The 14,540-nt window shown below is 44.5% G+C and overlaps 1 protein-coding gene across 1 annotated transcript in view; it reads right to left on the reverse strand.

Moving 5' to 3' along the window:
• Nucleotides 1–14,540, reverse strand: part of cibar1 (CBY1 interacting BAR domain containing 1) — a 78,636-nt gene that overhangs the window by 13,358 nt on the left and 50,738 nt on the right. Inside the window, exon 7 of the mRNA XM_068030822.1 lies at nt 11,381–11,494. Coding sequence (XP_067886923.1) covers nt 11,381–11,494 — 114 coding nt within the window. The remainder of the gene's footprint in view (nt 1–11,380; nt 11,495–14,540) is intronic.

Here is a 14,540-nt window from a genome sequence, read left to right on the forward strand (position 1 = left end):
GTATTCTCCGGAGGCAGCGAAGATGGAATGAATTGAGACGTCGCTCTTGGATGACATATGTTGTCCAGGCCTCGCTGCCATCGAGCAAGGTACTGAGGACACAGGCTTGATACACTCGGACTTTTGTGTTCCGTGTCAGTGCGCCATTTTCCCACACTCTCTTGGCCAGTCTGGACATAGCAGTGGAAGCCTTTCTCATGCGCTTGTTGATTTCTGCATCTAGAGACAGGTTACTGGTGATAGTTGAGCCTAGGTAGGTGAACTCTTGAACCACTTCCAGAGCGTGGTCGCCGATATTGATGGATGGAGCATTTCTGACGTCCTGCCCCATGATGTTCGTTTTCTTGAGGCTGATGGTTAGGCCAAATTCGTTGCAGGCAGCCGCAAACCTGTCGATGAGACTCTGCAGGCACTCTTCAGTGTGAGATGTTAAAGCAGCATCGTCAGCAAAGAGGAGTTCCCTGATGAGGACTTTCCATACTTTGGACTTCGCTCTTAGACGGCAAGGTTGAACAACCTGCCCCCTGATCTTGTGTGGAGGAAAATTCCTTCTTCTGAAGACTTGAACACATGTGAGAGCAGCAGGGAGAAGAAAATCCCAAACAGTGTGGGTGCGAGAACACAGCCCTGTTTCACGCCACTCAGGATAGGAAAGGGGTCTGATGAGGTGCCGCTATGCTAAATTGTGCCTTTCATATTGTCATGGAATGAGGTGATGATACTTAGTAGCTTTGCAGGACATCCAATCTTTTCTAGTAGTCTGAAGAGACCACATCTGCTGACGAGGTCAAAGGCTTTGGTGAGATCAATGAAAGCAATGTAGAGGGGCATCTGTTGTTCGCAGCATTTCTCCTGTATCTGACGAAGGGAGAACAGCATGTCAATGGTCGATCTCGCTGCACGAAAGCCACACTGTGCCTCAGGGTAGACGCGCTCGGCCAGCTTCTGGAGCCTGTTTAAAGCGACTCGAGCAAAGACTTTCCCCACTATGCTGAGCAGGGAGATTCCACGGTAGTTGTTGCAGTCACCGCGGTGTCACATCAGTGCGAAAGATAAGGCTGAAACAAGTGCCGAGTTGCTGATCCATCTCAGCCTCCTCCTGAATTCTCCATCATCAGAGATGCCAGACTTCAACCAATTCATTGAAGACACTGGTTACTGCAAAGGATATGGGCCCTGACAATATTCCAGCAATAGTACTGAAGACAAGTGCTCCAGAACTGGCCGTGCCCCAAGCCAAGCTGTTCCATTACTCCTACAACACTGGTATCTACCCGGCAATGTGGAAAATTGCCCAGGTATGTCCTGTACACAAAAAGCAGGACAAATCCAACCCGGCCAATTACCGCCCCATCAGTCTACGCTCAATCATCATTAAAGTGATGGAAGGTGTCATCAACAGTGCTATCAAGCAGCACCCGGTTAGCAACAACCTGCTCAGTGACGCTCAGTTTGGGTTCCGCAAGGGCCACTCAGCTCCTGACCTCATTCCAGCCTTGGCTCAAAAATGGACAAAAGAGCTGAACTCAAGAGGTGAGGTGAGAGTTATTGCCCTTGACATCAAGGCAGTTTTTGACCGAGTATGGCATCAAGGAGCCCTAGCAAAACTGAAGTCAATGGGAATCAGGGGGAAAACTCTCCGCTGGTTGGAGTCATACCTAGTACAAAGGAAAATGGTTGTGGTTGTTGGAGGTCAATCATCCGAGTTCCAGGATATCACTACAGGAGTTCCTTAGGGTAGTGTCCTAGGCCCAACCATCTTCAGCTGCTTCATCAATGACCTTCCTTCAATCATAAGGTCAGAAGTGGGGATGTTCGCTGATGATTGCACATTGTTCAGCACCATTCGCGACTCCTCAGACACTGAAGTAGTCCGTGTAGAAATGCAGCAAGACCTGGACAATATCCAGGCTTGGCCTGATAAGTGGCAAGTAACATTTGCGCCACACAAGTGCCAGGCAATGACCATCTCCAATACAAGAGAATCTAACCATCTCCCCATGACATTCAATGACATTACCATCGCTGAATCCCCCACTATCAACATCCTGGGAGTTACCTGAATTGGAGTAGCCATATAAATACCACGGCTACAAGAGCAGCTCTGGGGCTAGGAATCCTGCGGCGAGTAATTCACATCCTGACTCCCCAAAGCCTGTCCACCATCTACAAGGCACAAGTCAGGAGTGTGATGGAATACTCTCCACTTGCCTGGATGGGTGCAGCTCCAACAACACTCAAGAAACTCAACACCATCCAGGACAAAGCAGCCCGTTTGATTAGCATCCCATCTACAAATATTCACTCCCTCCACCACCCATGCACAGTGGCAGCAGTGTGTACCATCTACAAGATGCACTGCAGCAACGCACCAAGGCTCCTTAGACAGCACTTTCCAAAGCCGCAACCTCTACCAACTAGAAGGACAAGGGCAGCAGATGCATGGGAACAGCACCACCTGCAAGTTCCCCTCCAAGTCACACACCATCCTGACTTGGAACTATATCACCGTTCCTTCACTGTCGCTGGCTCTAAATCCTGGAACTCCCTTACTAAGAACACAGTGGGTGTCCCAACCTCACATGGACTGCAGCGGTTCAAGAAGGCAGCTCACCACCACCTTCACAAGGGCAATTAAGGATGGGCAATAAATGCTGGCCTAGCCAGCGATGCCCACATCCCATGAATGAATTAAAAAAAACAGCAGCATGGGCAGCCATCCAGTTTTTCTCAAACAAGTGCTTGACTTTGGGTAGAGATTGAAGGGGGTGTGGCTGGTGTTGGTGGGCACTGCCGATACTGCTGAGCTGCCAACCCTGTGTTTGGCCAGCAGCTTTTGGGGGCTGGAACCCCGACCCTCTAAAGTCTTTAAAGGGATGGGGATCCCGCCTCCTTAAACTTTAGATTTACTAGGCTATGCTATCCTATTCCCATGTAATTTCACTTCAACAGCTCCAAAATTTGGATTCAATGGGGTGCATTAAGGGAGGAAATGTGTTGCAATTTTTGAACAGGGTTTGCATTTCCAATTCTGCTCCAGGGAATACGTAGCTCTTTACTGAAGTAAATCTGGCATAAATTATCAGTGTTTGCCTATAAAAACGGTCAAGGTTAGAGCATTTTTTGTGTTCCTGAGATGAGATGGTGCTGAGTCAGTTTGTGCTTTCATGCAATGTAAACTTCAGATTTTTTTCAGGTCAGGCTTACAACATTTTTGCAGTGTTACAGCTCTACTTCTATAGTGTTTATTCCTGGAACAATAGACTGTATTCACGGTAACCAAAGGAATTTGTAGAAAAGGTTCCCTGCATGCACATCTTACTTCTAGTTAAAAAAGGAATACTAATCTTTTATGGACTAAAGAACATACAAGAAACACTTAACAATTCCAAACAACAATTTTTTCATATCAAGAAAGATTTCTGTGATTTACTTTTTGAATATAACAAAAATACTAAAATGTTGGTTTTAGTAAGACTTAGCATCCTATCGTGCAATTGTAGAAGCCATATAAATTACCTGAATTTACATCTCAGGTCCTATTCCCCTAAAATCTAAATCAGACAATTGGTATGTAGCCACCTCAAACAGAATGAAAACAGTAAATAATGAAAACAAGATAAAAGTTAAAGAGACAAAGCAAATAAATACAAGTGGAGAAAAGGACTAAAAATCTGCTGCACAAAACGTCTTTAATACATGTCAAAATATCATGGTACACATTCTTCCAATTTAAAAAAAGCACCGTTTTGTTGTTACCAGAAATAGGTACTCAATGCACTGGATTTTGTGCAGGAGGTGGGGCTCCGAGCGCCAGGCCGAAAAGGCAGGGGGAGCCCCACCTCTGCATTTTTTCAGCCCACCAGAGCGATCCTTCAGTCTTTTGGGGTCAAAGTTTAAGGAAGCGGGATCCCCATCCCTTTAAAGACTTTATAGGGACGGGGATCCCGCCCCAAGAGCTGCTGGCCAATCACAGGGTCGGCAGCTCAGCAGTATCAGCAATGCCACCGGGAGCGGTGGCCACTGCTGGTACTGCAGAGGCCTTGGACCCGGGTCCAGTGGTGGAACCCTGGAGAAGAGGTAGGTGAGGCGGGGTTACCGGGGCCAGTCCTGAAGGCCCCAACAAGGGGAGGGGTGGGTGGATGGGCGTTCAGTCCGGGGAGGGGGGGTCCCGTGGGGGTGGGGAGTGGTACAGTTGTTCCAGGGGTTCTCTGTGGGCTACAAATTGCCCACAAAAGAGGGACCCCCCGCCCAAACCCGTCAGGAGGACGCCTCGTTTTACAAGGCATCCTCCCCGTGTGGCAGAGGCCCCCGCCGGCAGCGGGAACAGGCACTTACTGGCCTTTGGCAAGAAGGTGGTCGTCGTCAGCCTGTCCCACCCCCAGGAGAATCGGAACTGGGATTCTCAGCGTCGCGTTCTGTGGCAGGCGTTTCTGCCCCAATTCGCCAGCCCCCTCGCCACAAAACCCGCCATCAGGATGAGAACAAAATCTGGCCCAATGTAATAGATATAGAGTAAATATTTATTTACTTTGTTTAAAATTCATTAAGATTTAACATACCTCTATCCTGACATTTACACAGGTGTCAAACGCTCAGATGTTATAACAGGTTATAGCAGGTGACAATGGCAAGCATTCAAAAGCTCAAACATTACTTTAAAAATTATCAATTCAAAACTGATTTGCAGAATTGCAACTTGATCATTCTAGCCATGTGCCGCCAGAAAAGGTCCATAATAGTAAAAGTCCATCGCTGGATGTATGGCTGTACTATTAATTTAGCCTGCTACAACCCAGTCATGGTAGTTTATTTAATTAAAGCAAAATACTGCGGATGCTGGAAATCTGAAACAAAAACAGAAAGTGCTGGAAATACTCAGCAGGTCTTGCAGCATCTGTGGAGATAGCAGAATTAACGTTTTAGGTCCGTGACCTTTCATCAGAACTGGCAAAGGTTAGAAATGTAATAGGTTTTAAGCAAGTAAAGCGGGGCGGGGGAAAAGAGAATGAAAGGGAAGGTGTTGATAGGCCAGAGTGCCAGAGAGATTAACTGACGAGGAAGTCATGGGGCAAAGGAGAGTGTGCTAATGGTGTGGTCAAAGACAAAGCATCAGTGTTGAGCGGGTGTTAATGACAGAATTATGAACAGCCCTAGCCAAAAGCACAAACATGAAAAAACCAGCAGGCAGGCACATGGTAAAAAAAATGATGAAACAAAATAAAATAAAATTAAAATAAAAAAGGGCCAGTCATGCTCTGAAATCAATGTTAAGTCCGGTAGGCTGTAGTGTTCCTAATCAGAAAATGAGGTGCTGTTCCTCGAGCTTGTGTTGATGTTCACTGGAATACAGCAGCAGGCCCAGAAAAGAGATGTGGGCATGAGGGCAGGGGGGTGTGTTGAAATGGCAAGCGACCGGAAGCTTAGGGTCATGTTTTCGGACTGAGCAGAGGTATTCCACAAAGCGGTCACCCAATCTGTGTTTGGTCTCCCCATTGTAGAGCAGACCGCATTGTGAGCAGTGAATACAGTATACTAAATTGAAAGAAGTACAAGTAAATCGCTGCTTCACCTGAAAGGAGTGTTTGGTGCCTTGGAAGGTGAGGAGAGAGGAGGTAACAGGGCATGTGTTACACATACTGCGATTGCATGGGAAGGTGCCATGGGAAGGGCTTGAGGTATCGGGGGTAATGGAGGAGTGGACCAGGGTGTCGTGGAAGGATCGATCCCTTCAGAATGCTGACGGGAGGGGAGGGGAAGATGCTTTTGGTGGTGGCTTCACTCTGGACGGCAGAAATGGCAGAGGATGATCCTTTGGATGTGGAGGCTGGTGGGGTGGAAAGTGAGGACAAGGGGCACCCTGTCGCGGTTCTCAGAGGAAGGGGTGAGGGCAGAAGTGCAGGAAATGGGTTGGACACAGTCGAGGGCCCTGTCAACCACCGTCGGGGGGGGGGGGGAAATTCTCGGTTGAGGAAAAAGGAAGAATATCAGAAGTGCTGTTGTTAGTTATTTAATGCCAAATTCTACAAGAATATCTAGTACCATGCATGTCTTTTTGTATACCACTGTTCATATGCATGTTAACTGAACTGATTTTATCATTCATGAGCAGCCCTTAAAATATTTTAAGAATGTAATTAATTGACTCATTCATATGTGCAAAGATTATCTGAATAAATAATATATTATCCATTAACCTTTTGTCATAAGAATTGCAAACAATAATTAACAGAACAGTTAAGACAACTATGTAGGTAATTAACATCTTAAAAAAAAAATCAGAACAATGTGCAGCTATCCCATCAAGCAGGACTAATTTTGTTCTCGTCACTGAAAATATTCAAAAGCTGGACCTGTTGACTATATGATGCAATCAAGTCATTTTTCTTTACCTAATTATGCACACATATTAAAAGATTTGGGCACCAGCTCCAAAATAAGTGTTCGGTTAGCAGAAGCAAAAGAAAGGGTTTTTCTTTTAAGAACTACTTCAATACTTACAGTAAGTAAAAGAAAAAATACAGTGGAGGATAAAGATGCAAAGTAATCTATTATATATTAAAAACATTGAGTGGGTCACAACATTCTATCTGAAAATCCATTTAAAACTCTTATGTAAGCTTTTGTCTATGGGGAAAGCTATTTTAAAAGTGTTAACACTTAGCTAGGCCTAAAGGTGGTGTGATAGGGAGGTGGTGGCATAGTGGTACTGGCACTGAACTAGAAACCCAGGGTATTGCTCTGGGGATATGGGTTTGAATCCCACCACGGCAGAAGGTGGAATTTGAATTCAATTAATAAGTCTGGAATTTAAAGCTAGTCTAATGATGGCCGTGAAACCATTGTTGTTAAAAACCCATCTGGTTCACTAATGTCCTTTAGGGAAGGAAATCTGCTGGTCTACATGTGACTCCAGACCCACAGCAATGTGATTTCACTCTTTACTGCCCTCTGAAAAGGCCTAGCAAGGCACTCAGTTGTATCAAACCACCAAGGCACTGGAAACAATCAATGGCAAACCCAGCCCTGTTGACCCGACAAAGTCCTCCTTACTAACATCTGGGGGCTTGTGCCAAAGTTGGGAGAGCTGTCCCACAGACTGGTCAAGCAGCAGCCTGACATAGTCATACTCACGGAATCACATCTTACATGTTGCCCTGGGAGTCCTCAACATTGACTCCGGACCCCATGAAGTCAGGTCAAATCAGGAAACCTCCTGCTGATAACCACCTACCGTGCCCCCCCATCCCCCACTCAGCTGATGAATCAGTACTCCTCCATGTTAAACACCACCTGGAGGAAGTACTGAGGTGGCAAGGGTGCAGGTGGGTGGAGGACTTCAATGTCCATCACCAAGAGTGGCTTGGTAGCACTATTACTGGCCAATTCCTAAAGGACATAGCTGCTAGACTGGGTCTGCGCCAGGTGGTGAGGGAACCAACAAGAGGGAAAAACATACCTGACCTTGTCCTCACCAATCTGCCTGTCCATGATAGTATTGGTAGCAGTGACCACCGCATAGTCTTGTGGAGACGAAGTTCCGTCTTCACATTGAGGATACCCTCTATCGTGTTGTATGGCACTACCACCGTGCTAAATGGGAAAGATTTCAGATCTAGAAACTCAAAACTAGGCATCCATGAGGCACTGTGGACCATCAGCAGCAGCAGAATTGTACTCAACCACAATCTGTAACCTCATGGCCCGGCAAATCCCCCAATCTGCCATTACCATCAAGCCTGGGGAGCAACCCTGGTTCAATGATGAGAATGGGGAATTAATAACAGGGAAATGGCAGATAATTTAAACCAATATTTTGCATCGGTCTTCAGGGTGGAGAACACTATAAACATCCCGACAATAATAGATAAGTAAGGTGTAAATGGGAGGGAGGAACTTGTAACAATCTCTATTGCGAGGGAAAAGGTGCTGGACAAACTGATGGGACTAAAGCCAGACAAGTCGCCAGGACCTGATGGCCTGCATCCAAGGGTTTTAAAAGAAGTAGCTGCAGAGATAGTGGAGGCATTGGTCATAATATACCAAAACTCACTGGATTCCGGTAGGGTACCAGCGGATTGGAAAACCGCTAATGTGACATCCCTATTCAAGAAAGGAGGGAGATAGAAAGCAGGAAACTATAGACCAGTTAGCTTAACATCTGTCATTGGGAAAATGCTAGAGTCCATTGTTAAGGAAGAAATAGCAGGACATTTAGAAAAACATAATGCAATCAGAGTTAACGTGGTTTTATGAAAGGGAAATCATGTTTGACAAATTTGTTTAGAGTTCTTTGAGGGTATAACAAGCAGAGTCGATAAAGGGGAACAGGCAGATGTAGTGTATTTGGATTTTCAGAAGGCGTTCGATAAGGTGCCACATAAAAAGGCTATTGCACAAGATAAGAGCTCAGGTTACTGAGGGCAATGTGTTGGCATGGATTGAAGATTGGTTAACACCCAGAAGGCAGAGAGTCGGGATCAATGGGTCTTTTTCAGGTTGGAAAGCCGTAACTAGTGGGGTGTCACAAGGATCGGTCCCAGGGCCTCAACTATTTACTATCTATATCAATGACTTGGAGGGAAAGAGTTTAGTGCATCCAAATTTGCTGACGATACAAAAATAGGTGGGAAGGCATGTTGTGATGAGGACACAAAGAATCTGCAAAGGGATATAGATAGGTTAAGTGAGTGGGCAAAATCTTGGCACATGGAGTTCAATGTGGGAAAGTGTGAGGTCATCCACTTTGACAGGAAGAATAAAAAGGCAGATTATTATTTAGATGGAGAAAGACTACAAAATACTGCAGTACAGAGGGATCTGGGTGTTCTTGTACATGAAACACAAAAAACGTTAGCATGCAGGTGCAGAAAGTAATTTGGAAGGTAAATGGAATTTTGGTCTTTATTGCTAGTGGGTTATAGTTTAAAAATAGGGACGTCTTGTTACAACTGTACAGGGTGTTGGTGAGGCCGCGCCTGGGGCACTGCGTACAATTTTGGTCCCCATATTTAAGGAAGGATATACTAGCATTGGAGGCAGTTCAGAAAAGGTTCACTAGGCTGATGCCTGGGATGAAGGGGTTGTTTTATCAAGAACGATTAAACAGGTTAGGCCTTTATTCATTGGAGTTTAGAAGAATGAGAGGTGATCTGATTGAAACATATAAGATTTTAAGGGCGCTTGACAGGGTAGATGTTGAGAATATGTTTCCACTGGTGGGGGAATCTGAAACTAGGGGACATAGTTACAGAATAAGGGGGCACACATTTAAAACTGAGATGCGAAGGAATTTCTTCTCTCAGAGGGTGAATCTCTGGAATTCTCTACCTCAGACAGTTGTAGAGGCTTAGTCACTAAATGCATTTAAGGAGGAGGTAGATAGATTTTTGAAATCTCAGGGAGTCGAGGTGTATGTGAAGCAGGCCCGAAAGAGGAGTTAAGGCCTGGGACAGATCAGCCATGATCTTATTGAATGGCGGGGCAGGCTTGAGGAGCTGAATGGCCTACTCCTGCTCCAATTTCTTATGTTCTTATGCAGGAGGGTGTGCCAGGAGCAGCACCAGGCATACCTCAAAATGAGATCTTAACCTGGTGAAGCCAGGACTACTTGCGTGTCAAACAGCATAAGCAGCATGCGATAGACAGAGCTAAGCAATCATATAACCAACAGACCAGATCTAAGCTCTGCAGTCATGCCACATGTGGTCGTGAATGGTGGTGGACAATTAAACAACTAACTGAAGGAGGTGGCTCCACAAATATCTCCAACCTCAATGATAGTGGAGCCCAGCACATCAGTGCAAAAGATAAGGCTAAAGCATTTGCAACAATCTTCAGCCAGAAGTGCTGAGCGGATGATCCATCTGGGCCTCCTCCTGTAGTCCCCAGCATCACAGATGCCATTCTTCAGCCAATTCGATTCACTCCATGTGATATCAAGAAACGAATGAAGGCACTGGATACTGCAAAAGCTATGGGCCCTGACAACATTCCGGCAATAGTACTGAAGACTTGTGCTCCAGAACTTGCGCGCCCCTAGCCAAGCTACAACACTGGCATCTACCCGTCAATGTGGAAAATTGCCCAGGTATATCCTGTACACAAAAAGCAGGACAATTCCAACCCAGCCAGTTACCACCCCATCGGTCTACTCTCAATCATCAGTAAACTGATGGAAGGTGTCGTATACAGTGCTATCAAGTGGCACTTGCTTAGCAATTATCTGTTCACTGATGCTCAGTTTAGGTTCCGCCAGGACCACTCAGCTCCTGATCTCATTACAGCCTTGGTTCAAATATGGACAAAAGAGCTGAACTCAAGAGGTGAGATCGACTACCCTTGATATCACGGCAGTATTTGACCAAGTATGGCATCAAGGAGCCCTAGTAAAACTGGAGTCAATAGGAATCAGGGGGAAAACTCTCCTGTGGTTGAAGTCATTCATAGCGCAAAGGAAGATGTTTGTGGCTGTCGGAGATCAATCATCTCAGCTCCAGGACATCACTTAAGGAGTTCTAGTGTCCTAGGCCCAACCATCTTCAGCTGCTTCATCAATGACCCTCCTTCTATCATAAGGTCAGAAGTAGGGATGTTCACTGATGATTGTACAATGTTCAGCACCGTTTGCGACTCTTCCGATACTGAAACAGTCCGTGTAGAAATGCAGCAAGACCTGGACAATATCCAGGCTTGGTCTGATAAGTGGCAAGTAACATTTGCGCCACACAAGTGCTGGGCAATGCCATCTCCAGCAAGAGAGAATCTAACCATCTCCCTTTGACATTCAATGGCATTACGATTGCTGAATCCCCCACTATCAACATCCTGGGGGTTACCATTGACCAGAAACTGAACTGGAGTAGCCATATAAACATGGATACAAAAGCAGGTCTGAGGCTAGGAATCGTGCAGCGAGTAATTCACTTCCTGACTCCCCAAAGCCTGTCCACCATCTACAAGGCACAAGTCAGGAGTGTGATGGAATATTCTCCACTTGCCTGGATGGCTGCAGCTCCAACAGCACTGCGGGTGTTCCTACCCCACATGGACTGCAGCAGTTAAAGAAGGTGGCTCAGCATCCCCTTCTCAAGGGCAATTAGGGATGGACAATAAATTCTGGCATAGCCAGCGATGCCCACATCCCATGAATGAATAAAAAAAAATTCAGCTCAGCCATATTGTCAAGTTAATGAGTTGTCGCTGCTGCACTGTGGCTCTGTAATTGAGCTTGGTGTATTTCAATACCCAGTTAATTTTGCTTCTGAACAAGAAGCCAGAAGTACAACAAAGTAGTAATATTTTTAAATCAAAATTATGTGGTGGATATTGCCTTCAGAATTAATTACTACAGCCTTAAAAACCTCAAAATATAGCTTACCTCCAGATCTGCCTCTTCATCAATATTCTGTATATGCTGATATGCATTGCTATAAACTTCCAAAGCTTTTGCATGGAATGCTATTTCAATTGTAATGAAGTCTCCAAAAATCTTCTATTTTAAGTGAATAAAAAATAACTTGAGATATTAATTCAACAATGAGAAGCACAGTCTGATGTATCAAAACATTTTTGCTATATGATGTTAATATCCCTGTATTATAAAATAAAATTACATTTTGTCTACATCAAGTTGTCCCATAAAATGTGCAACAGACATTAATACATGAAAAATATTTTAAAATGTTGGCCTATTTCTCACAAACAGTCAACGTATATGGCTGACAAGAAGACAAAATTTAAGTTAAACAAAGTTCATTCATGGTGAGTTTCATTCCCCAATTACAGAGTTTTATACAATGTATGTGGCCCTGAAAAGCATATATGTGTGTTTTCTTACACATGTGGAATACACAATTTAGTCATATACAGTGAAACCTGAAATATTTGCACTCCCATAAACCATAAGAATCGTTGCATGCAAAAATACAGGGAAAAAAGATTTGTTCACAAGGCACTACGCAGCACTCATCAGACCGCAACCTTCATGGCCCACACAGCGTTCTTCAATGATATCAATGGAGAAACCCATGCGGGTAATGGCTCACAGTGCTGCCTGCCCCCAGGGAATCAAAATAAGTGTGTATAGTGGCGGCACTACGCAAACAAATATTTCCCCCACAACCTGGATTTGGGACTGCTTAACATTTTTTCTTGTTTTAGAGCAAGGTCCGTAAAATCAGGCTAAACTGAACGATTTTTCCACAAAACACTGGCAGTTCAAAGAGGAATCAAACAATTCAGTAAATAGTAGCTTTAATAATAGCAACTGTGCAGGCACAAATGCTCCTAAGCAATCTGCAAGAACATTGCAAAAATGATCACTCACTGGTACTACCCAAATGAACCACAGAAAGTCTTCCAATATAAAGTAGAAACGAAATAATCCTTTCAAGACCACATCACAAAAAACATTTCATTCATTTACTTCTTACTCAACTAAACAAACTGATGCCATTCTGAGGTGAGGTGAGAGTGACTGCACTTGATATCAAGGCAGCATCTGACCAAGTGTAGCATCAAGGAACCCTAGCAAAATTGAAGTCAATGGGAATCAAGGTGAAAACTCTCCACTGGTTAGTCATACTTAGCACAAAAGACAACTGTGGTTGTTGGAGGCCAAACATCTATGCCCCAGCACATCGCTGCAGGAGTTCCTTAGGGTAGCGTCCTAGGCTCAACCATCTTCAGCTGCTTCATCAATTACTGTCCCTCCGTCAAAAAGTCAGAAGTGGGGATGTTCACCGATGATTGCATAGTGTTAGTACCATTCGCGATTCTTCAAGTACTGAAGCAGTCCATGTCCACATGCAACAAGACCTGGACAACCTGGACTTGGGCTGTTAAGTGCAAGTTACATTCATGCCACACAAATGCCAAAGAGAATCTAACCATCCCTCTGTGACATTCAATGGCATTACCACTGCTGAATCCCCCACCATCGACATCCTGGAGGTTTCCATTGACCAGAAACTTAGCTGGACCAGCCACATAAATACAGTGGCTACAAGAACAGGTCAGAGGTTGGGAATTCTGTGGCGAATGACTCACCTCCTGACTCCCCAAAGCCTGTCCACCGTCTAGAAGGCACAAATCAGGTGCGAGATGAAATTTTGCCTGGAGGAGTGCAGTTCCAACAACACTCAAGAAGCTCAGCACCATCCAGGACAAAGCGGCCCACTTGATCAGCACTCCACACACTACCTTAAACATTCACTCCCTGTGCCACCAGCACACAGTGGCAGCAATGTGTAGCATATACAAGATGCACGGCAGCAACTCACCAAGCCTCCTTCAACAGCACCTTCCAAACCCACGACCTCTACCACCGAGAAAAGGGCAGCAGACGCATGGGAACACCACCACCTGCAAGTTCCTCTCCAAGCCACACACCATCCTGACTTGGAACTATGTTGTCTTTCCTTCACTGTCACTGGATCAAAAATCTGGAACTCCCTTCCTACCAGCACCGTGGGTGTACCTACACCAGGTGGGCTGCAGCAGTTCAAGAAGGTGGTTCACCACCACCTTCTCAAGGGCAATTAGGGATGGACAACAAATGCTGGCCTCGCCAGTGACGCTCACATCCATGAAAGAATGAAAAAACAAACAGATCAATAAGAACTGCATCCAAGCATTCTGAGGTAATAAACACTACTCTGCACTAAGCCAAAATCAAAAACTACCCATCTGTTATTCTACACATTAAATTAATTAATGCAATAATGGCACCAAAACAAGAGTTGCTCTTAAGGCTCATTACACAACTTGCATTTAGATAAATCTAATTAAGGGAGTGGGAATTGCTTGACATAACAGTTTTACAGTTATGATCATGAGGCACTCTTGCTATTGGTTCATAAGATGGGCAAGGTTCAGGTGCGTTTTGACTTTACCTAGCAGTTGTTGATCAATCAACTGAGAAGGATATGCACTATTTGACTCATTAGTATGATTAGAAATGATTTACCTGACTTTATAGTCATAGAGTCATTTAAGGCTCAGAAGGAGGCCATTTGGCCCATCGAGTACATGCCAGGTTGCCACGGAGCAACCAGGCAGTCCCACTCCTGTCTTGATCCCTGTAGCCCTGAAAGTTTATTCCTTCAAGTGACCATTCAATTTCCTTTTGAAATCATAATAACACTTAATCCTACAGAATTTTCAAATAATTCTGGAAATGTAAAATGAATAATCAATTTTTAAGGGATGCAATACAAGTCAAAAAGTTCAGCCGCTTTAAGGGAAAGGTGAGATTTTGAAAACTTGACACAAAAGAGCATAATTAAGCAAAATACAGTTTAAGTAGAAACAACCACGATAACAGCTTGAACCTCAGTTACCTAGCACATCTAAAACCAACAAACTACAATGGAATAATTGGCTAGTTAATCCTATGACTAACTAGATCAGTGGAAAGATCTCAGAATATTAGTCACTAATATCATCTCATCAATGTTCTAGGTTTAAAGAGAGTAAATATTGGGCTGCACAGTAAAGGGTACAACATGTAGATCAAAAAAAGCTTATTTTACAATTGT

This window comes from Heterodontus francisci, chromosome 5 (genome assembly GCF_036365525.1).
Source record: "Heterodontus francisci isolate sHetFra1 chromosome 5, sHetFra1.hap1, whole genome shotgun sequence".
Classification (NCBI taxonomy): Eukaryota; Metazoa; Chordata; class Chondrichthyes; order Heterodontiformes; family Heterodontidae; genus Heterodontus; species Heterodontus francisci.